This window comes from Astatotilapia calliptera, chromosome 1, assembly GCF_900246225.1.
Source record: "Astatotilapia calliptera chromosome 1, fAstCal1.2, whole genome shotgun sequence".
In the NCBI taxonomy this organism is placed as follows: domain Eukaryota; kingdom Metazoa; phylum Chordata; class Actinopteri; order Cichliformes; family Cichlidae; genus Astatotilapia; species Astatotilapia calliptera.
The window spans coordinates 24,604,316-24,630,754 of record NC_039302.1 but is presented as its reverse complement, the minus strand read 5'-3'; the positions used below and the strand labels follow the sequence as shown (position 1 = coordinate 24,630,754).

The following is a 26,439-nucleotide window of genomic DNA, read 5'->3' as shown; positions in this document are numbered from 1 at the left end:
TATAGCAGAAAGCAGTTTCTTCCCACTCCCTTTCAACATGTAAATTAATCAGAATGTTTTTTTGTATGTAATTTGTATAGTATTTTTTTTCTCTCTTATTTCTTTTCTAAATGTACTTGTATATTGTTCACATGTTGAAATAAATTACCAATCAATCAATCAATCAATCAATCAATCAATCAAGCAGTAGTGACATACAAAAGTACTGAGAGTGAAGAGGGAAAGAAAATAGTTCCTATATTAAACTGCTCACAAAAAAGTTTGCAGATACTTTGAAGTCACCAGATCATGCAACTGAGTGTTTCATAACTGAAAGATAAGTACTATCTGCATCTAGCAAATATCTCAAAAGCTGCACAACCTACACCAAAAGATGGATTAAAAAGTGCTACAGGTCAGAGGATAAATATTAAATAGGTGAACTGTGAGCTTTAATTAGCAAATTGTTTGTCTCTTTTTGCATTAATAATCGGAAAAATAACTAATGATTATAAGTACTTTTTTCATTTAAATTTCATGTTAGCCTTGTGTTGTGTTAATGTTGCAGACTCTCTAACTTGTGGAAAATGCTCTACCTGACCAAGAAGAGTTATTAATACCCTTTAGCCAAAACATACGTGGGCATTTGTGAGAAAATCGACCAGTTTTGTCACACCTTTAAGTGACTGTGCGTATTTACAACATGTCTTCAATGCTCACGTCTCGGTGTATATGTGTAACCAGGGACAGAAAGCTGACCATGTTGCTAAGGGAGTCGCTAGGCAACATGAACTGCCGGACCACCATGATTGCTCACATCTCTGCCTCACCTAGAGATTTCTCAGAAACCCTCTCCACTATTCAGATTGCTTCCCGGGTGCTCCGCATGAAAAAGAAGAAAACTAAAGTCACAGTGGTGAGTTTTATTTCATTCTTCGTGCTTCATTAAAATAATAAAACTATCCAGATATAGACAAGTAAAGTGCCAGGTATAATGTCTTAAACAAACATAAATTACTTTTTTGATGGTTCATTTTATGCTGAAACACACATTGCCCTGACAGTGCACTGCAGTGTTTTAATTTTTGGAGTTTAGGTGAAAATCTTTTATAGAAGTTGAAACTAGTTATACAAAATATTTAACCTTCTTGTCTCCGTTTGCTGCTGACACAAATTGACTTCTTGCGCTCACAGATGTCAAAAGTGTTCTGCAGAAGACAAAAGGTTAAAATGAGGGCTTCAGCTCTAAAAATAAAGAAGACATTTCAAGCCACAAGATACTCTATTACTAATATGCTAGACAAATAGGAGGAATTAAGTTAAACTGAACTGCAATGAAGTGAAGTTCTTATCTTCTGCCTTGGGTCCATATTAGTTATCCCCTCATCTCCTTCTTTCTGGTCTCTAACCGTCAATTAAAAGGAAAAGAAAAAAAGGACAATCTCACTCTGCAAATCTCAAAAGGAAATCATTTCTCTCTCATCGCTCTTCTCTGCTTCCACTTTCCTTATTATCTGGGCTCTTCTCAGCAATACACATCCAGCTCCTCTGGGGGAGAAAGCTCCTGCGAGGAGGGTCGCATGCGTCGTCCGACCCACCTGCGACCTTTCCATCACCGTGGTGACCCTGACTCTGACCTTCCGCTGCTGCGACTCTCCAGTGACCCCGACGAATACTCCAGCAGCGAGCAGTCATGCGACACAGTCATCTACGTGGGTCCGAATGGAGCAGCTGTGTCAGACAGAGAGCTAACGGACAATGAGGGACCCCCAGAATTTGTACCAATTATTCCTGCGTTGCTTCGAGGTAAAACTTCAGAGCAAAGCCAAAATCAGGCAGCAGGGGCACAGAACAAGGTAATTTGAAAATATGTGCATTTAAAGATTAGACACTTAGCATTATTAAGTAGAATATTTGTGATGAAGAATAATTCTATAACAGGTGCAGTCTCAGCCAGACGAGCAGCCCAGTGGCCCCTCACAACCTTTGTCTCAAGCCTCTCAGTCTCTACTTGGTCAGCCGCTGGCTCCTGTCCCAGAGGAAGGAGCTGAATGCCTGAAGTGCAACACCTTTGCTGAGCTGCAGGAGAGATTGGACTGCATCGATGGCAGCGAGGAGGTGAAGAACTGTCTTCTGCTCTTGTTTTTGTTGTGATTGTGCAAATAAAAATCTTAGATACAAATAGGATGACATAGTATGATGGGATCTGTAATAGGGGGTCTATTGAAAGCTTGATAGCTATTTTTGTCAATTTATTCAGATGAAAAAGAAGCGTTCTGTTTGTATCTACTTAGCATTTTGTTCATTGCATGTCCGGCTTTTTTATTGTTGTTACAGCTGCTGTTTGTGGTGGCAATTTTCTGTGCCTTTCAATACTCATGTATTTCCATTTGTGTTTGGATATAACACATTCAAATTACTTTTCACAAATTACCTTATTGTGAAAATATTTATACAGAACCCCAATATTTGCACGGCAATAGCGCAGGTTGTTTGGAGCTCAAGTGATCTTTTTTATTCTCTTCCACCATCACTGAAGTTGTGATTAACGGTGTACTGTAATTTAGAAATAAAAGCGACATAATTTCAGAATTTTCCCTTTGATGATAGTCTGTTACTCTTCTGTTCCCCATCGCTCTGTTCATTTTTGCAGGTGGCAAAGTTTCCCTTTGAAGAGGCTCCAGCTATCAAACAAGGGGTCAAACAAGAGGCATGTCCATCTTCATCTGTTCCAGCTGCTGCTCCTGCTCCAGCCCCTCCAGCTGTGTTGGATACAGAAGCCAAAACAGGTTCAATTATTATTAGGAATAATGATGATGCTTCCGTTCATATTTTGCATGTGCTGTATGTTAACGTGTAAATCACCTTTGGGTCTTCTGTTTCTAGAACCTGCGTGTGATGTAGGAGGGGCTGTGCAGGTGTCCAGGAGGAGGACCAATGACCAGCAGCTGCAGGAGATCAAGGAGGTGGTGGAGGAGGCTGAGCTGGCCCAGACAATGATCCACAGCTTGACTCAGAGTTCTGGCTGCCCAACAGTTACGAGTACCAGAAGCATTACAGGAAGCAGCAGCATCACCTCTAACCCACTGCACAGAGCCAAGAACTCCCACCTACATGACAGGTAAGACCAGGTGGTTTAGATTCAGTACTCTTTTTCATATGTTACCCTTAGCCTTTAGGAAATATGTTTATATGTTTAATTCATGATTTATTGCTTTTACTGTCTCTCATTTGTGCAGTCATGAGAATCTGAATGTGGCGGGCGGCAATTGTGAGGGGAAGTCACGACCTCTAGGATCACCACGTCTTGGAATTGCCAGCCTGACCAAAACCTCAGAGTACAGGTGAAGCAAATATACAGTGAAGCATAGTGCTGATGGCAAAAATCTTCATTTTGTTTTGAGCAAAACTTGGAAAGTGTTAAATAAAGCTATGTACTAGAACTCTCAAGTGCTCTGATGTGTAAATGTTCAGCGCCAAAAATTCAGTTTGCGCAATCTAATTCATTTTTATCTTGCTTCTCAGGCCTCCATCATCCCCATCCCAGCGGTGCAAAGTGTATACCCAAAAGGGTGTCATTCCAGCAATGCAGCCTGTATCCTCAAACACTCAGGAAGGCCAGGCCCCGGATGCTTTGACGTCAGACAGTATGCTTTTCTTTCTTTTACACAGTTACGCTTTAGAACTGTGTTAATTTTTTTTTTTAAATGTATACATATATATGCTATATATGGATATTACATTTAATTATTTTTACTTTTCCATTTCACTCCTTTGTCTTTTTATTTTCTTATCTCAGTTTAAGTTTCAGTTTAAATCTAAATTTTCCTTTTTTTAGGTTAAATAGTAACATTTCATTACAACTACCTGTCACCACCCATCATACTCATCTACTTCAAGTAAAAATATCAGAAATAAGCTACAGTGAATTCTTGGCTGGTCAGTTCTAGAGTATCCTTTAGGGTGTATATGAGTTTCTTTTCAGATTACAAAAATAATTTTTGTATAGTGCTCCAATTTCACTAAAAAAGTGAATTTGTTCTCTCCATTTAATGTTGCATCCATTTGGATGAGATAAAGACTAGAAGAATATTGGAAAAAAAAAATTTTTCGTTTTAAATGCAAGAAGTCTTACAAATACTGGCGAGTTGAGAAAAATCAGTAAGCAATTTGCAACTGATGCTTGAAACATTTGGTGACATGTTTCAAGCATCATGATGAGAAACATTTGTTCTTATGTGCATCTCCCCGTTCATTAACGGTGAATTCTTCCCGGGTAATGTTACTGCTGTTTTATATATGCTGGATGCATAAAAGACACATGCTGAGTCACCTGTGTATGACACAGTTTATCTGCATAATAATCACTGGTTTGAACTTGTCTTCTCAGCGTGATGCCAATTTCCCTGCACTTGGAAAACAAAATAAATTACAATGCCAGATGTTTCTGATTCTACAGACAGTTTGGCTGCAGACAGTGGTCGTTCCTCCACAGAGTCCCTGCTGTCCAGGAGTTCTCCTGCAGGGATGAGCCCACAAGTCCGTGAGCCAACTCCATCGTTATCTGCCAGCCTGGGCTCAGCTGAGACGCTCTGCGATGATGATGTACCACCAATACCTTTGGATAGCAAGGATGGTAAGTTCCAGTAAACACAGCTTGTTTTAACACGAGGAAAAGTGGTGAGAAAGTACATTGTGGGTAATCCTTGCAGTTTTAATGACAATAAGGCGCTCTATCAAAACCACATGCAGAAATGTTGAAACAGCTGTAACCTGTTAAGACTCAGGGGTTGTTCTAAAGTGTCTGGAACTGGATTGTTGGCGGGAGATCTCTTGATTATTGTGAGTTGTGTCAGAGAGGTTTCAAGGATCAGTTTACTTCTGGAGCATCCCTCAAATGCTTGATTGAATGTGGAGATCTGGAGACCAAGGGGAGTTTTTCAAACTCTCAGTGCAGCAGGTAGCTACTGCCATCAGGGATGGATATTTGCATGTGAGGTGTGCTTGGTCTGCAGGAGTCATGGGTCTGAAGGTTATGTCCACATGATTGTAGGGACCCAGCATTTCCTAGAATAACACTGCATCGTAACTGAATGACTCTTTTCCACTTTTCTTTTTTTTTTTAACTGATCGGCATATACATAAAGACCATGAAGAACTGAGAAATTAACTTTCGCTTTTTTCTATCTTTATATTTTCTTCCAGGAGTCTCAGGTTCAGCAGCATCTGCAGTAACACTTGGACCTCTTGTACTTGGGGATGATGAACTGGTGTACACTGTGGTTACTGGAGGTGAGGAGGACCTTGACATTACTGCTCTCATTGAGAATGAAGGCTTGGCTGGTCGTCCAGTAAGCATCATCAGCTTCAACAGTGACTGTGGCTCTGCAGCTGCCCTCGCTACTGGCTCTCAACCCATTTGTACTGCTTTAGATGGAGTTGTGGAGGATCACATGCTTGTAGGTCCTGCAGCATCTTCGGGGGTTTCAGATGTTGTTGCCATGGCAGAGGTTAGTGCTACTTTGATCGTTTGGTTTGAATTTGCATAAATAAAATAGATTTGACATTATTTAAACTTTAACAGCCACATTTTATAATTGTTTCTGGATTTCAAGATGTCATACTTGATTGGTTTTAGGTGGCAATGGCCAAGCTGCGGACAGAAGGTGAATCCTTAGCCACAGGAATGTCAAACTGTGGTTCACCCAACTCTTCCTGGGTGAGTGATCTGAGCGCGGGCAGCGAAGCTGATCAGTCTCTTCATAGCTTCAGCCAGTCCCAGAGCCAGCAAGGGGAGGCACTGGCTGATCCTGATCCCAACTTTGGAATCGAGACGCTGGATGGTTATGAAAATGGTGGTACCCCAAGAAGAGGGAGTCTGGAAGGAGAAATGGTTCTGTCAGAGAACCAGAGTGATAAGGGTACTCCAACTAAAGAAAGGCTGAGAAAACTGCCTCCTTCCATGGCTAAAACTAACATACAAATTCTGGCAGGACCTGGCAACATGGCTCCTTTCAAGACCAACATCCTTGTTCACCCATGTGCAGCTGTCAAACCCATGGTTGTCCAGGAAGCCACCATCCTCTCCTCACCTACAAAGGCCAACTTTATGAAAGATCCAGTCAAATCCAGTGCAGCATTTATAGCATCTATTTCAAGTGAGATGAGCTTTGAAGACCCCTGGCTGAAACGTGGTACAGAAGAAGGAAAGTCCAAGGAACTAGTGTGTGAAAGGAAACTGGAGAAGAGGGAGGCAGAGCATTCGAAGGGCCACTCAATAGATAAGGCAAATGGTGGGGGTGGTGATCGTGGCAGTTCAAGTTCAGGTGGTGAGGTGGTGTCATCGCCAGACTCTTTTAAGCGAGTGGTGGATGGTTGTGAGATGGTGGCTGTTGTTGCCCAAGGTGAATGCTTGACTAGTATTTATAACCCAGATATCCACCGTACCGCTAGTCTACCACGCGGATGGCACCGTGTCAACCGCCATGACGGCTTAGACAATGGAAGCGAGTACCGTAATCTTGGAGTCACCACTTCAACTCCTTGTAGTCCCCGTGCCACACTTGATCGCTGGGGATCCAATGGAAAGCAGGGCTTTTTCTCTCATAAAAAAGGGGGAATCCCACCGCTGCCGCCTGTACGAAAGTCCAGTCTAGACCAGCGGAACAGGGCAGCCAGCCCTCTCCAGCAAACCACACATGGAGTCTCATCGCAGGGGAACTCGGCAGATGATGCAGGGGTATCTGGCTGTGGCCCTGCAGGAGTAACTCGACAGCGAGGCTCCAGCATAGACAGTAGTAGGCTTTTCAGTGCCAAGTTGGAGCAGCTTGCCAACAGAACCAACTCTCTGGGCCGAGTCCACAGCTCACACAGTGGTTCCCATCATTATGACTGCTTTTCCTTGGAGAGAGGTGAGAGTCTTAGAGGGGGAGGGGGAGTGAAGGGAGACAGCACCATGCCTCGCACTGGACGCAGCCTCAACCGTGCTGGATCACTATCTTCTTCTTCTGGAAACACCAGCAGCCTTTTTAGTGGCAGTACCAGTCCAAACAGCGCTCCACAGTCACCAGCTAAGACCAGCAGCCAGTCAAAGATATCAGCAGTTAGTAAGCTGCTGATGACCAGCAGTCCCAAGGCCAGGAGTCTGTCTGCCTCCAGCACCAAGACTCTGAGCTTCTCTACTAAGTCTTTAAGCCAAAGCTCCAGCCGGAGCTCCAGCCTTCCTCCTAATGGAAAGGTAGGAATAAATATTTATTCAAAGTAAATGATCCGCGCTCACTTTCTTTAACATCTGTAAACCACAAGCTCATCAGACAAAATTAGCTAAAATTATTTAAGGACCTTCCTCAAACTGTGTTTAGCTTTAACGTCCATCCTTTAAAGCAGGGTCCCCAGTCTCAGTCCACGAGGGCCGGTGTCCCTGCAGGTTTCAGATCTCACCCTGGGTCAACACACCTGAATCACATGATAAGTTCATTACCAGGCCTCTGGAGAACTTCAAGACATGTTGAGAAGGTAATTTATCCATTTAAATTAGCTGTGATGGATCAAGGACACATCTAAAACCTGCAGGGAAACCGGCCCACGTGGACTGGGATTGCTGCTTTAAAGTAATTAAAGGATGTTGGCTTACATTTCTCCTTCCATCCACCTAAACAACTTTACTTGTCTTTTTAGCCCCAGAGTTCAGTCCCGGCCCCTGTGCAGCAGCAGGGACCTGCCCCTGGGTCCTGGTCTACCCAGTCTCTGAGTCGAAGTCGAGGGGGAAGTCTGGCTGCTAAGCTTCCTCTCCGAGCTGTTAACGGTCGAATCTCAGAGCTACTCCAGGGGAGTGCTGGCTCCCGTTCCAGGAGTCATGTTCAGGGAGGAGGCACAGATCCAACAGAGGAAAGAGGGACAAGGTTTGTTAGTTTTATATCATAAAAGTATATTTACATATACTGTACACCTATTTAGTGGTTCCTATGGAAGCATTTTTCATTTATTCATAGGACAGCTAATATAAAATACAAGATTAGATCCATATATTATGCAAGAGTAACTTTGGCAAGTCGTGATAATGTAAGGTGCAAACTGTAAGGCAAAGTGACATTTAAGTTCATTCAGATAATAATCTGTTCGAAGTTATTTACTGCTTCCTATTTCCTTGTTCTCAGTGGAGGAGGAGGTGGAGGAGGAGGTGGAGCAGGAGGCGGTGGGGGAGATAGCCTGGGAGAGGAGAGGGCAGCAGTGGTACAAACACTGCCTTCTCCCTACAGCAAGATTACAGCTCCCAGAAAACCACACCGCTGCAGTAGCGGCCATGCTAGTGACAACAGGTACAAGCTTTAGGGCTCTGAGGAATTTGAAACTTAAATTTCACAAAATAAAACATGTATTTTTTCTGTATTTTGCTTCATCTCTAACTGTGATCTCATAATGCCTCTAACAGCAGTGTGTTGAGTGGTGAGCTCCCTCCGGCAATGGGGAAGACGGCTTTGTTTTACCACAGTGGAGGCAGCAGTGGGTATGAGAGCATGCTGAGAGACAGCAGTGAGAACACAGGAAGTACCTCCTCTGCTCAGGACTCCCTCAGTGAGCACAGCTCAGCCACCACCTCCTCCCGACGGAGCTCCAGAAGCAGCAAGAAGAGCAGGAGCAACACAGGTCACGACACAAATTTTCAAAATCGCGTTTTATAAACATCTTCACCCCTCAACTAAAACCTGATAATCCGCTTGCTATTCTTTATAGGAAGGCAAATTTAGGATTTTCCTCAACATAACTAGTGGTAATTTCTTCTGAACAAGTCGAAGTGTCTTAGCACTCCTAATTAAGCTGGCACAAGCACAAGCGTTAAAAACATGAAATTAAATACACCCTGCGCTAAAACCACCCAGATGGCTAGTTTTTATAATTACATGAATAAATATATATCCAACATCTGTACCATTTCTATTCAATGTATCCTCAATGTGTGATGCTTGCCCACTTTTACCATATTAACTTTTACAAACAAATTTTTAGGCGTGAAATTTTGATCATATATTTTTCAAAACAACAGTAACATAGAAGTGCTGGAAATAGAAATAGACACCTTTGTGATGTTGAAAAGCACTGTAACAAAAGAAGCGAACAGTTAAGGGAAATGTGAAGAAAGCTGTGGCTACAGGAGGTGCTGGGTAAGGTAAGGTGACCCTGACCAGTCATCTGTGAAATGGTAAAAGGGAATCTGCTGGTGTAGGCTGTAATGAATATATATTCACCAGAACAGAACACAGAGAGCTTGCTAATGTGCCTGCCAAATTACTGTCTATTGGTTAAGCATGAGGATTGATATGTGCATAAAAAATCAGATTGAAGAGAGGCAGCTCCTTCCAGTGTGTGTCTAATTATTGATTCGAAAGGGAATTAGCCTTTCCATCCAAGTGTGCGGGAAGCAGTCTCACCTCCTGCCATGCAGCGTAAATTCCGGGTTTACTCTCATTTTGCTTTCACCACAACCGATTCTGTGGATCAAAGAGCCACGACAGTGCCACAAGATGACACAAAGGTGTGAAGGATTATTCTGTGTTTGTTGTGAATCAAGGTGAAGCCAGTAAGCGAGGAACGATTGATACAGTTGAGCCCCGGTGATAGAAAACTGATTATACTCTTAATAATAAAATGGCAGAAAGAGCATGTGTATAAAGGACCGAGGCAATATCCAGCTGAAATGTTAATTACATCTCCAGCTGAGTCTCTCTTTTTATCCTTGATTTTCATTAGGCTGGATTCATGTGCTTACCTCTCTCCTCATATTCCACGTATTCACCCCATCTCTCTGTCATTCATCCAGCTCGCTTCCCTCGCATCTTCCTCTCCCCGCAGACTCAATCTTTCTCTGTCCCGTTCTATGCTGCTTCCTAATGAAATACAAATGTCTCTGCTTGACCTTTATGCGCTGCTTCGAGACCAAAAGACAGCTGCAACCTTATTAAAATCAGCACTTCCTCTCCCCTCTCTCACACATACCTTATCACTGACTTTCTGGTGAATCTGATAACTCTCATTCCTGTTGACATGTCTGGAAATTTCCATGCAAAGCGCACGTGTGTTCAGTGTTGCGCAGTGGTTAGATTAGAGACTGACCCGCTGCTATTATCTATGAGCTCTACCTGCTTTTTTATTTATCTCACTTCACTTCTCCATTATCAATTTCACATTCTGTCTCGCGCGACAGTTTTCTTTTGTCCCCTCCTTTATGTCTCTCTCCAGTGAGTCTTTTATCTGTCTTCCTCCCCCCTCCCACCGATCATGTCTGTGCAAAACAAGAAAGGTATGCCCACTGAGTGAACCGACACTTAAGGGGTTTTATTGCGTTCAAGGAAGAATCTGAAATTTGGAAAGATGTCTTTTTTCTTAGCAGAGAGATGTCAGATATATTGCAGTTCAATGTAAGACTAAAGCTTGTAGCTAAACTGCTGTACTATAAAATAGTTCCAGTAATGTCTCCCAGTTTTTTTTCTTCATTGCTACACAACAAATATGATTTAACAGAAATGTAAGAATGTGTCAAATATGTTAAATCAAAAAAGATCATATAGCTCATATGGGGCGATCGTGGCTCAAGAGTTGGGAGGTCGCCTTGTAATCGGAAGGTTACTGGTTCGAGCCCCGGCTTGGACAGCCTCGGTCGTTGTGTCCTTGGGCAAGACACTTCACCCGTTGCCTACTGGTGGTGGTCAGAGGGCCCGGTGGCGCCAGTGTCAGGCAGCCTCGCCTCTGTCAGTGCGCCCCAGGGTGGCTGTGGCTACAATGTAGCTTGCCATCACCAGTGTGTGAATGTGTGTGTGAATGGGTGGATGACTGGATATGTAAAGCGCTTTGGGGTCCTTAGGGACTAGAAAAGCGCTATATAAATACAGGCCATTTACCATTTAGCTATGTCTGAAGACCCCGAGGGTGAATATTGGTCATTTCATTGCTGTAGTTTCACATTGTTAGCACAGGGTTGGGCCTGTCTTTGCCTTCAGAGCTTTTTAATTCTTCATGACGAAGAGTCAACAAGGTCCTGGAAACATTCCTCACAGATTTTAATTCATATTGACATGATATCGTCACAAATTAGCTTGAGATCTGGTGTACGTGAAGGGTGCTTGACTACACTAAATTCATTGTTGTGTTCAGGAAACGCATTAAAGATGATTTTAACTTTGTAGTGTGATATCCTGCTGGAATCAGCTATTAGAAGAAGTGTACAGTGTGATCATAAAGGGATAAACATGGTCAGCTACAATAGTCAGGTAGGCTGTGTCATTTAAGTTATACTAAATGGGTGCTGTCACTACCACCAGCAGCTTGAACCATTGATGCACAGCAGGAAGGATCTATGCTTTCATGTTGTTCACACCAAACTCTGACCCAGCAGCAGTTTTCTGATCTCTGTGAGTCTGGGTGATTTACAGCCTCAGTTTTCCGTTCTTAGCTGACAGAAGTAGCACCCGGTGTGGTTTTCTGCCATCTGCTTCAGGATTTGACATGTGCATTTGGACATGCACTTCTGGATACATTGGTTATAACAACTGGTTATTTGAGTTACTGCGTTCTTATTAGCTCAAAGCAGTTCAGTTATTCTCTTCTCTGTGGGTTCTGGGTTTTTTTGACCATTATCTATAAACTCTAGAGATAGTTGTATGGGAAAACTCCAGTAGGACCATTAAAGGTTCTCAGTCATCCAGGTCATCGTAGTCTAAGAAGTTTGGAAAGAAAAAGGCGTCTGGATTTCTTTAAGTTGCTTGAAGACGTTTCACCTCTCATCCGAGAAGCTTCTTCAGTTCTAGGGTCAAATGGTGGAGAGTCCCAGATTTAAGCCCTGTGGGGGTATCCCACCAAGAGGGACAAATATCCATCATTGCATATGCCACATGTTCCTTTACTAAAATGATATGCTGCTTCCTAAATGTGAAGTTTTGTTTTCCTGCAAACTGCCCAATAACAATGCACCTTGTGTCCCTCTTGGGGGAATACTCCCACAGGGCTTAAATCTGGGACTCCCCACCATTTGACCTTAGAACTGAAGAAACTTCTCGGATGAGAGGTGAAACGTCTTCAAGCAACTTAAAGAAGTCCAGACTTTTTTTTTCCTTTCCCAGCTCCTTAGACTTAGGTAGGACCAGTACATCTGGCAGGATCTCACTGAGTCACTTCAGACCTCCTTTGTCCCCATTCTGATAGTTGGTTTGAACCTCATCACTTTTGGGTATTACTACACCCTAGAATTATTTTAGTGAATAATAAAGTTCAGCACTATAATATCAGTATTTGTTTTTCCCATTTTCATTTAGCTTAGTTTCATTTAGCATTTTTCTTCTGTTCATCCACACCCCACCTGTGGTGGCTCTGTGCCACACCACTAGGGACTGATGCACTGTTTGAGGATTATGGAGCTAAACTAATGGTGATCTTGAGAGTAAAACGCACTGCAAGCAAACTAAGCATATGAATGAGATAAAACAAGCAGAGTTGAAAAATTCTTTGGCACTTTGTATATTTAGGAAAAAACTGCATCAGATCGGCTCAGATCAGTTATTTTTTAAACATATTCAGCTTTTTTTGCACTCTATAACCTGGCACTTCAATGCTATATAAAATGCACCAAAAAGTAGAATGTATATAACTCCAAACATGCGATATTTCTTCAATTAGAATTAAAAGACACTTTTTATTCTGCCGTTCATATGAACAGTTTATCGTCTTAGCTCAAAACTTCACTATTCCTGTCATCAGTGTGTAACAGTCTTTCTGTAATCTTCTTTTTATTTGTTCTTTTAGGTCTCCAGCGTCGACGTCTGATCCCAGCACTAACCTTGGACTCCTCTTCATCATCGCCTTCTCACCGTTCCTCCAAACAAGCCATCACGTCCTCGTCTTCCTCCTCCTCCAGCCCTGGTGCATGCTGGGTCGACGGGCCACTTGGGCCACCTGCACCCTCAAACCTCCGGGCAGTGACCGCAACAACAGAAACCTTTGAGATCAAGGTGTACGAGATAGATGATGTTGAACGGCTGCAGAAAAGGAAGGACAAAGGAGGGAGCAAGGTGAGAGGGAGGAGGGAGGAAAGACACCTGAGCTGCACAGCTGTTGTAGGTCAAGTGGTGGAGCAGGTCAACAAATTGCAGGGTTGGAAATTTGATCCTTATCTCTTCCTGCCCGTATGTCAACACGTCCTTGAGCAAAAACCTAAATGGGTGATGGGCAAAAGGTAAAAAATTCAGGCATATATGTGTCATCACAGGGTGCGTTGTTATTGGGCAGTTTGCAGGAAAACAAAACTTCAAATTTAGGAAGCAGCATATCATTTTAGTAAAGGAACATGTGGCGTATGTAAAGATGGATATTGATAATATCACTCAGTGAGTTTGCATTAGAGCTAAACTGAAGCCTAGAGAATAATGTTAATGTCTGGTGCTATCTTGTCTCCTTGGAGCCAGGCGAGGCTCCAAATATTAGCAGGGTGGAGGAGGCGAGTGTAGCTAGAAGCTAACAGACGAGTTACATTTAAAGCAGTTTACTTAATGTGACAGTTTGTGCATTAAGATTTAAAACCATAAAGAAAATATATTTTCACTTTCTTGGATAGTGGAATCCCCTGAGGGTCTACTGGTATTACTTTCAAAGAACAGGACAAAATTACAGTGAACCCAAAACTGATTAAGACACGCTGATGAAAAGCAAAACCATCTATGGAAAAGTTCTGCATACACCACCAGCAAGTGAGGACAAAAGAAAATTAAACGTTATTACAACATATCATAATCTAAGCAAGATTTTATTGTTGTCAATGCCATTATCAGTTCTGCCTACAGATCTCATTGGTTGTCAGTTCCTCCTTTCCAGCATTAACGTAGCACTTTATTATGACTGACTCTGAATACAGGGTAGAATCAGAGTAGAAAAACAGGCTAAATCGGACTTGGTTCTGCTGAAACCTCAGTAATGAGATCAACCATGTCAGGAAGTGATTTATTATTCAGATGAACCAGACAATTTGGCACCAGTTCTCAACTAAAACAGGTTCTTGGATTGGACTTCCGGCTTGCCTCATCCAAACAGTATCTCTCATTCTCTCTCTAAAGCCTAAAAATAGCCACTAATACACTGATTAGGAAGAGTGAACTAATGACACCAGAGTGACTAGAACATTTAATTGAATTTGTAATGGAAGTTGATACTGGGAGTGTTTTTGGAGCCACCACTCAGCAATCCTCGGTTACGATGGTTGTTGCCACTTGATATTTGTACATGCGGTGTTCAGAGCTTCATTTCGACACATTTTAAAAATATCTAGTTCCCACCGGACTACAGTTATGTAGGAGGCTGACTAGGAAGCACGTGTAAAAGAGGGAGGAAGAAGAAAATAGCAAAAAACTTTTAGGATTTATTATGGTTGACTGAAGGGGAAGGATGAATGGATGTCTTTAGAAGAGTGAAGGAGAAGGAGAGCAGAAGTGCAAGATGGCTATTGCTCTTGATTCCAGTGACACTGATTTGATGAATAATGATGGTGAAGCACATTAAAAAACAATAAGTGTTGGACACTGCTGCTAATGGAAACCCAGAAGAGGAAGCTGGTGGTTGGGCAATGGATGAAAAAGGATTTGTGTTGTTGTGACAGTGTGGAAAGAAACCAAAAGGTTTTAAAAAATACAACAGCAAGGATTTTCAGAACATGAATAGCTCAACATTAGCATTTAGTTCTGTGTGAACAGTGAACTTTTTAAATAAATCTACATATCTTGGCTTACTTAAAAAAATGATTCTAAATTCTGAGGACTTTGCAGAATAAAATTGTTAAACTTAGGAAATTGTTGTAAATGAATGCAGGTTTTGGGGGGGTTTCCACTGTTAAACCTTTATGTGATCAGAGGAGAGAGCACTGTGAGCACTGGAAAAGAGAAATGGAGAAAAAGCATGAAATATAGATTTTCCCTGCAGCAACCTTAAGAAAGCCACAATCGTGTTCCAGTGAAAGCTGCTCAGTGTCCGAAGGCGCTCAGCTGCAGCCACAGTGGGAGACGATGAGGTGCGAATGTATTTAACTGTGTGAATTTTAAGCGTGCTGCTGCTGAAGGAGACCCACCTGTGTTTCACAACACGCTCCTCTGAAAAAATAAAGCTAAATAAAATCCGTGTCTATCTGTCTGCCTTCTCTGTGTGTCAGGAGGTGGTGTATGTCAGTGCCAAGCTTCGTCTGTTGGAGCACCGCCAGCAGCGAATCAGTGAAGTCAGAGCCAAGTACCAGTGTCTCAAGAAAGAACTGGAACAAACCAAACAGTACTTGATGCTGGAGCCACACAAGTGGACCACTGAGTGTAAGTGTGGACCTCTGACACATCAGGGAATACAGGTCTGTGTGTGAGAGAGCAAAGGAGGTTAGAAACTGTTTAGGATTTTAGTGGAGGATTATTCTGAAATAAATAAGTCTATTATGTTTAAGTTATGATGCATATTTTTATATTTTATATGACTCATGTTAATTACTAATGCTGTGCTACATGACTGCTGGTTCATTCTTCAGACAAATACATTCTGTCATTTCATTATTAAAATATGAAGTGACTGGGCATTATAGATTTTACTTCAATAGACACAAATGCATTTGTGGGAAGGATTGTGTTGTTGCAGATTGATGCATCTGATGGGGCAAACTTTCACGATACGAAATAATGTTTTGCTTTGTTGTGTTTTTTTGTAAGGGTGTGGCTTAATTGCCCTCAATTGCACTGTAAGGACATTTTCTTACTACTGTACAATTTAGTAAATCAGAATCATCTAAACAGGCTTTTGCATACAATCAGCATGCTGCCATGCCCTAATCTTCTTTTTAAGAAAACACATTTAATAATAATAATAATTATCAATAAGTAGTAGTGATTTAATACAGCTGTGTTTAAATTCGCTAAGATAGCTAGCTGTCATTTCTTTGAATAAATGGTCAGAGGCACTTTTTGTACATTTTTTGCAAAGTACAAACAAACTCGGGTATGAAAAAATGGATAAATCTCTGATTTATGTGTGAATTGTGATGTGAATCCTAATCGTAACAGTTCTTGGATAATAATGCAGATTTTACATAAGTAGCAATAGGCTACATCAGACTTAATTATTCAGTTATGTACCTATTGGGCTGTATATGAAATAAAAGTGCAACCAACATAATGAATCATGCAACCATAAAAGAAGGGCTGGAGTTCCTATTGATCCTCTGAGATCTTATTCTACGCTGTCCCACAGATGGGGGAGGGTGGTCTTGAAGATTCTCTCAGCTAACAGACCACCTGCTTGGTGCAACTAACCATCCAGGTGTTGATATTCCCACTCAAGATGCAGGTGTAGAAGTTCCTGTGCACCCTGAGTGGGAGTTTAAAGTCTCTTAGGTACCTGAGATGCTATAGGTGCTGATGGGCTTTCTTCACCAGGGATTTCATGTGTCAGGACCATGACAGGTCCTTTGTGATGTAAACACTACCGTGTTTAAAGTTATCTACCCTCTTCACATGGGCCCCAAATATGCAGAGAGGGCCAAATTTCCTCCGCTACTCTCTCGTAAAGTCCATTATGAGGTCCTTGGACTTGCAGGGATTTAGCTGGAAGTTTTTCTCTTTACATTATTCGATAATCTGAGACCAGCAGGCAATGCCATCACTGTTTGATATCAAGCCCATTACAGCTATGATGTTGGAGTCTGAGGTGCTCACAACAGTGACCGGTGTAGAGAGAGTGATGATTAACTCATCGGCCGCCTTCTTTTTTCTTAAATCATAATTGTTATAAATTATTATTATGACATTTATCATTATTCCATTTTAACAATAACATGTAAAATATAACCAGTGGCACCTTTTTAATTATTAAACCCACATTCAACAGCACTTTATCAAGGAATGATGTATTTTCTCCACCTTTCTATTTGTGTCCAGTTGAGCTGCAGCAGGCCTATGAAGTGGACTCATTGGAGTATTTGGAGGCTCTGGAAACAGTGACAGACAAACTGGAGACCAGAGTCAACTTCTGCAAAGCCCATCTTATGATGATCACCTGCTTTGATGTGTCCTCAAGGCATCAGTAGACAGATGGAGGTGGAGAAGTGGCCTCGACGATGTCAATGTCTAGACCATTCCCCTGACTAATCAAACACATTTAGAAAATCTTTAACTGCAGCTCGACAGTTGGAAGGATGAACACAGGAATAGACCGACCGCATGATCCTGCATATTATTCCAGCGTCTTGTCCAGATGTGAGTAAGCAGAAGGCCAGGTGGCCGGAAAAATCAAAAGAAGATTTACGGAGAAAAATTAACAGAAAAACAGAGACAAGATTTGTAGATTTGTTTGCTGGGGCTTGGAAACAACCTCAGAAACTATCTAATGGACGGGCTACTTTCAATCAGAGAAAATATGGCTGCCCAAATAGTGTATGAGAGTCTAAAAAGACATGTCAAACCAAGTAACCAGAGAGCAAAATAATTGGACCGCAGTGACACGCAGTGAGTCAAACTTTGAAAGAATGTACCGAGAGCAAAAAAAAAGGCTATAGCTGAACAAAAACTGCCATTTTTTAAGAAGGAGAAAGCTGAAGTTGAAGTGCAAGAGAAGAATAATTTCACATCTAACACATTTTGGAAGAACATTTTTTACATGGTTAAAAGCCTTTGGCTGTAAATACGGAGTGCTGACTACAGAGTGGCCTGGTATTGTTGTGCAGCGACTAAAAGAGACTAACCGAGAGAGAATGACAAGAGGACGAAGGAAACGATTTAGAAGTGCCTTGTGAACATTTCAACAATACCAAGACCAAGTCTCCTTCTCTCTAAATTTGTGTACAAGTAAGTATGGTGCTAGTATAGAAACATCCAGAAAAGATCAGTGTCCTTGGAAGCAGTTTTCATTTTCTTTTCTAAATGTGATGTTTTACTGTGGGTCAGTGTTTCACTATATGATAAACAAACTAATAATGTGTGTTTCAATGTATGGTCTTTGGTACATTGATTAGAGATCAGAGAAACAACGTTAAAGTGGACCTGTTATGCTCTTTATTTTTACTCTCGGACTCCACAGGAGCCGCTTTGCATGAGCAACAGATCAAAATAATCCTTATTTATTTTATACTGGGCCTCAGTGAAGTGCTCTCAGTTGATCCTCTGTGAAACACCATTTTAGTTCTTCGTACTTATTCCCAACAGGAAAAGCATAATAGGTCCCCTTTAAAGGAAAACTACAGATTAACTTAATTAAACTTGGAAGGACCAAAAACCTAAAGTTAAAAGCATTAAACATTTTTCCCGGACACAAAGTTATGTGTGTTTAAACAAAAACACTGAATCTGGTATCCTGTGGTGTCGTTTTTACTTTGGCTTTACTCACAAACGGAGCACATGTGACTCTTGGCCCTCCGGGGCATTCATACACGATGTTTCCCTTGATAGAAATTTTTAATGTTCACAAAGCTATGAAATGTCAGAAGGTAGTAGAGGTGAAAACACTTCTCTCTGATCTGGTGTTAAATACAACCAACGACTGACTCCCTGCCTCCCTGCCTGACTCACAGGCAGTCTGTCTGTTATTCGTATCTGTGTTGTTCTGCTCTATTCTAAAAGAAACTGAATGATTTGTCATTGTGTGTGTTTTATAATAAGGTATCCTTTTTTTATTTGAGTGCAATGGGACCATGTAGAGACTATGTACGATAGTAGCATTGAGCAGGATAATCGAAATCTGGAGACATATTTATAGATAAATTGTGAGGGACACGCAGGTGCGTCAATATACTGTGTTTAACATTTAATTATAATGAAACAAGGTAGTAGATTTAATCAATATTTTGGGACTACAGCTATAGGGTGTTTAAAAACTTTTAATATCCCCTATATTGTAAAGGACAATTAAATTATATAAAAAAAATTAAAGGAACCTAATTAAAAAGGGAGGAGACGAGCTTAAGACATAGATCTCTGCCTGGTTCCACTTTTTGGATGGATAGCAACTCCTAAGATTTGTTAGTATTATTATCTATGGTGCTTGAGATACTTATGATCTAAATGTTTGTACAAATATAAATATACGAAAGAGTCCATTTCCCCCTGAAACACAAAACAACGCCTTTCAAATGCTTCTTCTACATCACTGTCATCGTGTCTGTTGTTGTCGAGCAGAGAGCATTATGGGAGAGCGACATGAGAGCAGTGGAAATGATGTCACCGTATTGGTGTAATTTGTCAAAAGCGTTGTAGTGCTGATTTTTTCCTCCACTAAGAGCAAAAAACCAGAACGTGCTGTCGCTGAAACAGAAAATACAGTTAATTCAGTGAAGTTTTTATCTTCACGTGGATCTGAATCAGCTAATGATTTCATGTAGTGCATACTGGCGGGGATAGCCAAGAGATAATCTAGTGAGAAATTACCCCTGAGAGCAAGACGCTTTTGACAAACTTGAGAGGCTTTTTTTGTTTTTTAAGAGCATCTCTGATCATTTCCTGTTTTTATCCCCGTGTTCATTGTGCAAGTCATGAATGAAAGTTTATTTATTTGAGTTGCTACTTAATGTTCTTATTTACGTACACCTCATGATCTTACAAAGTTACTATGCATTGATGAAAAAGAAAAATAACTGTACATACTTTGCTGAGCCCATGTCATATATAAATATATATACTGTGCACATAGCATATATGCCATCATTTTTATTTTAGATATTTTTTTTGTTGTTGGTTTCATTTGCTCCTGTTGTTCCTCTTGAGGATTTCAATGGGTTTGGTTCCCCAAACATTCACATGCAGAACAGGGATGCTAGTTGATTACATGCAAATCAGAAGCCTTCCAGTATGAAGGCAGCTGTGTTGCTTTAAGAGAAATGTCTGTGTCTTATGAACTGCAGCCCTGTGTAATTAGCAGCGAGTGTTTTGGGAAATCTAACCTCTAAATGAGCTAATGGCTTGTATTGAACTATCCTTTTTAAGATGCTATGTGGGAGGTTTCTTCCTTGATATGTTACTGCCAAATCTAATGGGATATCCCTTTATTATTGTAGTAATAATCAAAAATTGCTAGAAACTATTACAGCTAAAAGAATAGCGGGGTGTTTTAAATCAAGTTATTCACAGATTTCCATCTGCAAAGTCACTCTGCACAACATAAGCATCACATGATCTATGGAATAAACTGACAAATATGCTGTGCTGGTGCATATTTTGTAGACACATTTAAGAATTATAATGTGCTATCTGTAAATCTCATACAAGGCATCTTAGGGAGCATTGTGTGTTAAAGTCCGGGTCAGACCACATTTACCAAAAACAGATGTTATCATTAGCATTAGGAGTCAACTTCTGCTTTGCTCAGTTGTAAGACACAGGGTCAGTTGTTTGAAGATCTCTGGATAACTAAAAATAAAAAAATCACTTTTCTGTTCCAGTCTCTTGATAAAAATGCCAGTTGTGAGACATATTCATGCTAAATACCCTCAGTAATTCTATTTAAAACAACACATTATCAGTGTAAATGTGGAACAAATGGTGCACAGGAGTCTCGCTGTGCTCATATTGTCCACTGCAGATTTACCGTTTTTGTGAAATCTGGTCTGACATATGGTAAAGACGGAAGAAAAAGATGGAGGGATGTAAATAAAGGAATGTATTAAAAGAGTTTCACACCTGATGCTTCATTCTTTGCACACAGAATAGACGAAGTAGTGTGCAGATGTCCAGAAGGCGTGCTGTTTCACTTCTGATGAACTAAAAATCTTTTGCATTACGACTCAAACTCATCAGAAATTTAAATGATGTAACATGGAACACGTAACATTGTACGTTATTGCATTGGGCTGTTAGATTTACATAAACAAGGGACTGGGACAACTCAAAAATATCATTTAGTTTCCAGAGCATGTGTAAATGTGGACCTTGAGTACCCTGTAGGCAGCTTTTCTGTGACATACAGTAATGCCCTGTTGAGCCTGCTTTGATCATCAGTGCACGGCAGGGAACAGGAAGGAGGAGAAGGCAGGAATGGGAGCGAGGAGAAATAATAGATTAGAGACGAGAGAAGAATAAAGGTAGCAAAGGGGGAAATGCAAGAAGAAAGGAAGACAAGTGAGAAAGAAGACGAGTACAGGACTGCTTTTTATCCAAGAAGAGAGGAGTGACAAGAAGAAGCACCAAAACTGTACAAGAGAAATAAAGTAGGTGAAATTATTCAATATAAGATTACACTGTACTGTATTTTAAAAGTGTAGCAAAAGAAGGATCCTTTAGGTGATTTGTAACTAATACTATGAGATAACTGCAGAAGAGCTCAACTCAATACTACAACTCTTGTAGCTGCAACATAAGCCCACCGTGCTTGACAGCTGATAAGAGTGCGTTGAATTATGTCCATCAGCATGTCCACTTTGGTCTCATCTAAGCACATTGTTGTAGAAGTGGTTTGTTAATTAATTATAATCTTACAAAAACTGGCCATGTTTTTTTTGTTGTTTTTAGAGAGAAGAACCTTTCTTGTGGCAAACCTTCCAAACAAGTGACACCTGTTCAGTCTTTAATTTTACTATCGTGAACTTAACATGCTAACTGAGGCCTGTCGACTCTGAGCTGTAGCTCTTAGGTTTTTGTGGAGTGTACACACAGCCTAAGAAATTGGGAACCAATGAATGCAAGAATAGTGACTCTAGCATAGCTAAAAATCCTCAAAAAGCAAGTGTGCAACTTTTAGTCAACATGCAGAGAACAGGTTTAAGTGTTTTCAGGTGACTGCAGTAATGGTAGTTACTATTAAGCTTCACAGTCCTTTGATTTAAGTCTGCTCTTAAATCAAAGGACTGAAAAAGCCACAGCGTTCTCATCCTCACAGCCTCAAATACTGTATTTTGGCAAAGCTGCTAGCATCGCCAAATTACATGTGACTACTAACTTGTCACATGTGGACACTTAAAGGACCTCTTGGTCTTTCATTTAAACACACTGGGTAAGCATCATTTTGCTGCAAGGTTAATGCTTGGTTTTTTTGCTTTTAATTACCTAAATATAATCAAGTACTGAAGCAAAAGTGAGTAAAAGCAAACATCAGTGAGCCAAAACCAAATAAGACACAAATCCCACAGTTCTGGTAGGAAAACTTCTGACTTTTGTATCTTTAAGAAAAGGTAAATTATGGAGAGGAGAGTTATTAAGATGGAGCGAGAGGAAATGAATAATATTAGCAGATAGCGAGTAAGGTGACAGTAAAGGTGAGGTAGTGCAGGGGGAGGAACAGTGACATAGAGTGTCTCTGAAAATGAGAATGAAAATGTGAAAATTAAAAAATGAGGCTGAGTAAATGGTAGAGGGGGGAATGAATTGAGGTGGTGAAAGAAAGAAAAAAACATTTGGTGTTCTTTATTTCTGTGTGGTCAGGTTGCCTGCAGAGACGTGCAGTGAAAGAGAAAGAGAGACTCCGGCAAATAGAGAATTTCATTTGAAAGCCTTTGGAGAGAGAGAGATATAAATGGGGAAGAGAGACAGTGAGTGACAGAGAGGGAGAGACAGGAGGTTATAGCTAAGAAACACTAAATCTCATTTGATGGATGTTATATGGGAAAAGTGAGCGAGTGAAGGACTGAAAGCAACAAAACCAATGAAGTGAGTAATGTAGGTAGGAGCGGTGCAGCAGCACAGACGGCTCCCACAGGCCATTCACTCCACTAGGGTCCACTCAGTCTTTGAAACACAGTAAGCTTGCATCGTTTCTCTCTTCAAAGTTGAAAAATAATCTGTTGATACCTCGTTTCTACAGTTTTTTTTTCTATAATTACAAAAAATATTTTGAGCCAAAAGGAAAAAAATCAGCTCAGTTTTTTGAGAAGACTGAGAAAGATGGCAGAAAAACACCCATTCGTGCACACACGCCCCTAGGACATAGTGTCATCAGTTTGCATATGGCAGAATTTTGGGATTAACATGGGAAAACTGTGTGTGTGTGCAGAGAAACAAAAACAGGGATTAACATGGGAAGTATGTGTGATGGAAATGCACAGAGGGTGATGTATGTACTTTACTAAACCAACACACACACACACACCCTAGGATCACTCATCACAATGGAATCTACAGATTACAGAGGAGACCGGGGCCAACAGGGGCTTTCCTCCCTCCCTCTGCTTCTTCCTCTCCAGTTCTCAAACAAGGACAGGATGCAGAAACTTTAGGATTAAAGTTAAACAACAGTTCCTTACTTTAAGACTGTTGAGACAATAAAGGTCAGGTATGGATGGCAAAATAACAAATCCGTTTATTCAGGTTGATGAATAAAAAGAACGTAAGGCAGTGAAATCAGTTACATGAAGACGTTTCTTTCGCCTTCGTCTTAGCGTCTGCTGGAGGAATGATGATCCATCTCACTGTGACATTCCTTCATCTTCATCGTTAGTTCGGTCGTCAATGGGTGATCTTCACCATGGGTGAACTTTACGATTCCATAAGCCTGGAATAGGAGACATAAGCATAACTAGCTTTCTTCCCTGTTAGTACCAGAACAATCTTGTATGGTGATGTAATGAAACGGGATCATCACATAATGCTACACAATCTATTCTATAAAGGAAACTGAAAGTAACTGTTTTCATGACATTTTACTTAAAGATTAAGTACTTTAGAGATTATTGTAAAACTAACCAAAGATGTTTTTAATCCTGCCTGATCATCTCTGCTGTTACATGTCTCCACACGATCTTAGGTGCCTGACATGAAGGCAACTGGTCTTCGTTTTTGGTTCGTAAAAGAAGTCCCGTTGCCTTCATTTCGAGGGCTTAAGACTAACATGACCTGGTACAAAGACATGTCTCCAGACTTGTTCTATTAGCTAATAATAAAGTTTAAAATGTAAAAAATGTCCTTGTTGATATTTAGTCCTTCAAACCTGTTTGAATGTGTCCAAAGCATCTTCGATGTTTTCCAGGTAATGCTGCAGCTTTCCAACTCTCATCAGCTGTATCCCATGGACTGGATGGGGATCGGGGTAGCACTGTCTTTAGGAAGAAAGACAACATGTACATGTAATTAGATTTCACCACAACAAGTGAAAAGTTCCATTATTGTTTTCATTTCTTTCAGGGTGTTGTTCTTCTGGTATCATTTGCACTGTAATTTTCCTTTACATTTATTCTATCTATTCTATTTTTGCTTGAAAATGCTCCACACTGCTCTTACGGGAGCAGTTAATGCTTCTTCTTATGCAAAAAATGGCTGCAATACTAAACAGAGAATTAGTATTCATAAAACCGCTCTGCCCCTGGATGTGGATGGCTGGCTGGGTTAAATCAACAGCAGAGTCCTGCGCAGGAAACCCTGAGGGACATGTTCACAAGCCCTCTGCCAGTTTATAGAAAACATGTACACTGGATGCACAAACTCACATGGCTCTTCCAATATCGGTACAAAGAGTAAATAATTAGTTCATCGCTGCCCAATCATGATAAAGCTCACATTACGCCTGCTACATCCTAGGTTCATCAATCATCCCCAATTTCCTGTCTAGCATCTAAGCATTTCCAGGGACGTTAACCAGTGTGGTGCCCACTCCTTGGTCATACTTTTTAAATATACACATTGAAACTGAAATGGAAGTCAGGAAACAATAGCATACACATTTGTATGCTATAATATCCCATGTAGACAAACTTATGCAAGACCAGCTACTTAATTGTTTCACAAGTCACTTAAAAGAAATCAGTCACTACATAATGAGGTTAAATCAACTTCATTTATCAGCAGGGACATACATGATATAACATTAAGGGTTTCCTTTAATTCATCAGTTTGATTTCTAAAGTCTGAGGCAATCCACTGACATTCACAGCATGGAACCAAACAGCAAGAGCCACAAACAAGACTAAGAAAATCTGCTTTTCCTGTTAGTGTCTCAGTGCATGTGTAATGCATAAACAAGTATGCATGAGTGAGAAAAAGAACAGCAAGGGGGGAAAAGTAGAATATTTAGAGTTTCTACAAGTGTGCAAAAAGCTTGCCTCCATGTTTGTTTGACTATACTTCCTTGAATACACAAGTGTGACTAAATATGTTTTTTTGCACGCTTGTATGTCAAAGCTTATACTTATTTACTCTATTTGGCATTAACGATAAAAGCATAAAAAACACTGATACTAATGCATATATATGTCCAAATTTCAATCCGCTGCAAGGTAATGCATTAAAGTTGCACGTTACTATAATCTCATTCCATTTATCAGAGAGGGGTACACCCTAAGTGAGGACTCAAATGCATCATGCCGACGCAAATGCAGATGTTCGTAAGGAAGGTCTGATCACAGCTGATCAGTCAGACAGGACAAACAAAACAAGAGGGAGCTGCCAGACAAGAGAGAGGACACTGGAACACTCAGCGTGAGGTATGAAGGTGATTAGCCACTGAAAGAGAGAGAGACACACAGTTGGAGGACAATAAGGCAAAAACAGAAGGAAGGAAGAGGAAACACAGGAGGACAAGTACAAAAGAAAAAAAGAAGAGAAAGAACACAAGCATAACTCATGAGCTAGGATGGGAACTTGTGATGAGGGAGTGATGTGAAATATTAGCTTACTAATCCGTACACAGTAATTACATCACAGCCCCTGTCTTTAAATCTGAGGCAGTATAGAGTCTACTGGCAGTCCTCTTCTCCTTCTTGTTTCAGCTCCTTCCCTTACAGTTCGCCACAGTGGATCATCGTCCTCCATCTCACCCTATCATCTTCTTCTGTCACACCAACCGTCTCCATGTCCTCCTTCACTACATCCATGAACCTCTTAAGTCTTCCTCTTCCTCCTGCTTGGTAGCTCCATCGTCAGTGTCCTCTGTCTCTCCATTCTGATCACTCCCTACCTGCACTCTCTTCTTCCTCTTTGCTATCCACTGTTCACCTGTTTGGATGACTGACCCCATATATTTATTGTCTTCCTTCTATTGACTTTCATTCCTTTTCTGCCCACCTCTCCAGACTCTCTATCACTGATTTCATGTCCTCACCCTCACATAGTTCTCTACCCCTCCTAACTTCCCCAGGTAGTCCCACAGTTTCTCTCTTGGCACCCTACAAAGACACAGTGCAACTCCTTGTTACCTTCTCTGTAGATCTTTACCAGCACATATGTGTGCTGTTATACGGGAAATGCACAGTTTATTATACTGTTAACTAGAAATGACGGCACATCACATCTGAGGTCATGCAGTGTAAAGCAAAGATAATTCAACAAAAAAGGTAAGAAATTAAAGAGAGTAGATGGGTAATAACAAGTAATGTGCCATTCAAAACCCAATGTTGCTGCCTGCATAAAAATACACACAGCCAAGGAGACAAATTACCACCTTTCAGTCCTTCTGTCTCTAGAAGGGAACGTTCCAGTGACAGAAAACGACGCAGTTTGTGTATCAGCAGTGACAGATTCAGAGCTGTCATCAAGCCAATCAATGATT

General features: G+C 40.9%; 2 protein-coding genes across 2 annotated transcripts in view; one reads left to right on the top strand and one right to left on the bottom strand.

The window, feature by feature from the left end:
* Positions 1–20,640, top strand: part of kif26ba (kinesin family member 26Ba) — a 102,051-nt gene extending 81,411 nt beyond the window's left edge. Inside the window, exons 12-27 of the mRNA XM_026171119.1 lie at positions 724–895; positions 1,509–1,835; positions 1,921–2,097; positions 2,633–2,768; positions 2,866–3,100; positions 3,219–3,323; positions 3,505–3,626; positions 4,439–4,615; positions 5,185–5,489; positions 5,618–7,216; positions 7,657–7,880; positions 8,136–8,297; positions 8,411–8,625; positions 12,772–13,037; positions 15,161–15,311; positions 16,920–20,640. Of these exons, the coding sequence (XP_026026904.1) occupies positions 724–895; positions 1,509–1,835; positions 1,921–2,097; positions 2,633–2,768; positions 2,866–3,100; positions 3,219–3,323; positions 3,505–3,626; positions 4,439–4,615; positions 5,185–5,489; positions 5,618–7,216; positions 7,657–7,880; positions 8,136–8,297; positions 8,411–8,625; positions 12,772–13,037; positions 15,161–15,311; positions 16,920–17,068 (4,522 nt within the window). The 3' untranslated portion in view covers positions 17,069–20,640. The remainder of the gene's footprint in view (positions 1–723; positions 896–1,508; positions 1,836–1,920; positions 2,098–2,632; positions 2,769–2,865; positions 3,101–3,218; positions 3,324–3,504; positions 3,627–4,438; positions 4,616–5,184; positions 5,490–5,617; positions 7,217–7,656; positions 7,881–8,135; positions 8,298–8,410; positions 8,626–12,771; positions 13,038–15,160; positions 15,312–16,919) is intronic.
* Positions 20,641–23,235: 2,595 nt separating this feature from the next.
* smyd3 (SET and MYND domain containing 3) overlaps positions 23,236–26,439 on the bottom strand; it is a 232,393-nt gene continuing 229,189 nt past the window's right edge. The window contains exons 11-12 of the mRNA XM_026171213.1: positions 23,887–23,995; positions 23,236–23,451 (exon numbers count right to left, since the gene is read on the bottom strand). Coding sequence (XP_026026998.1) covers positions 23,335–23,451; positions 23,887–23,995 — 226 coding nt within the window. The 3' untranslated portion in view covers positions 23,236–23,334. The remainder of the gene's footprint in view (positions 23,452–23,886; positions 23,996–26,439) is intronic.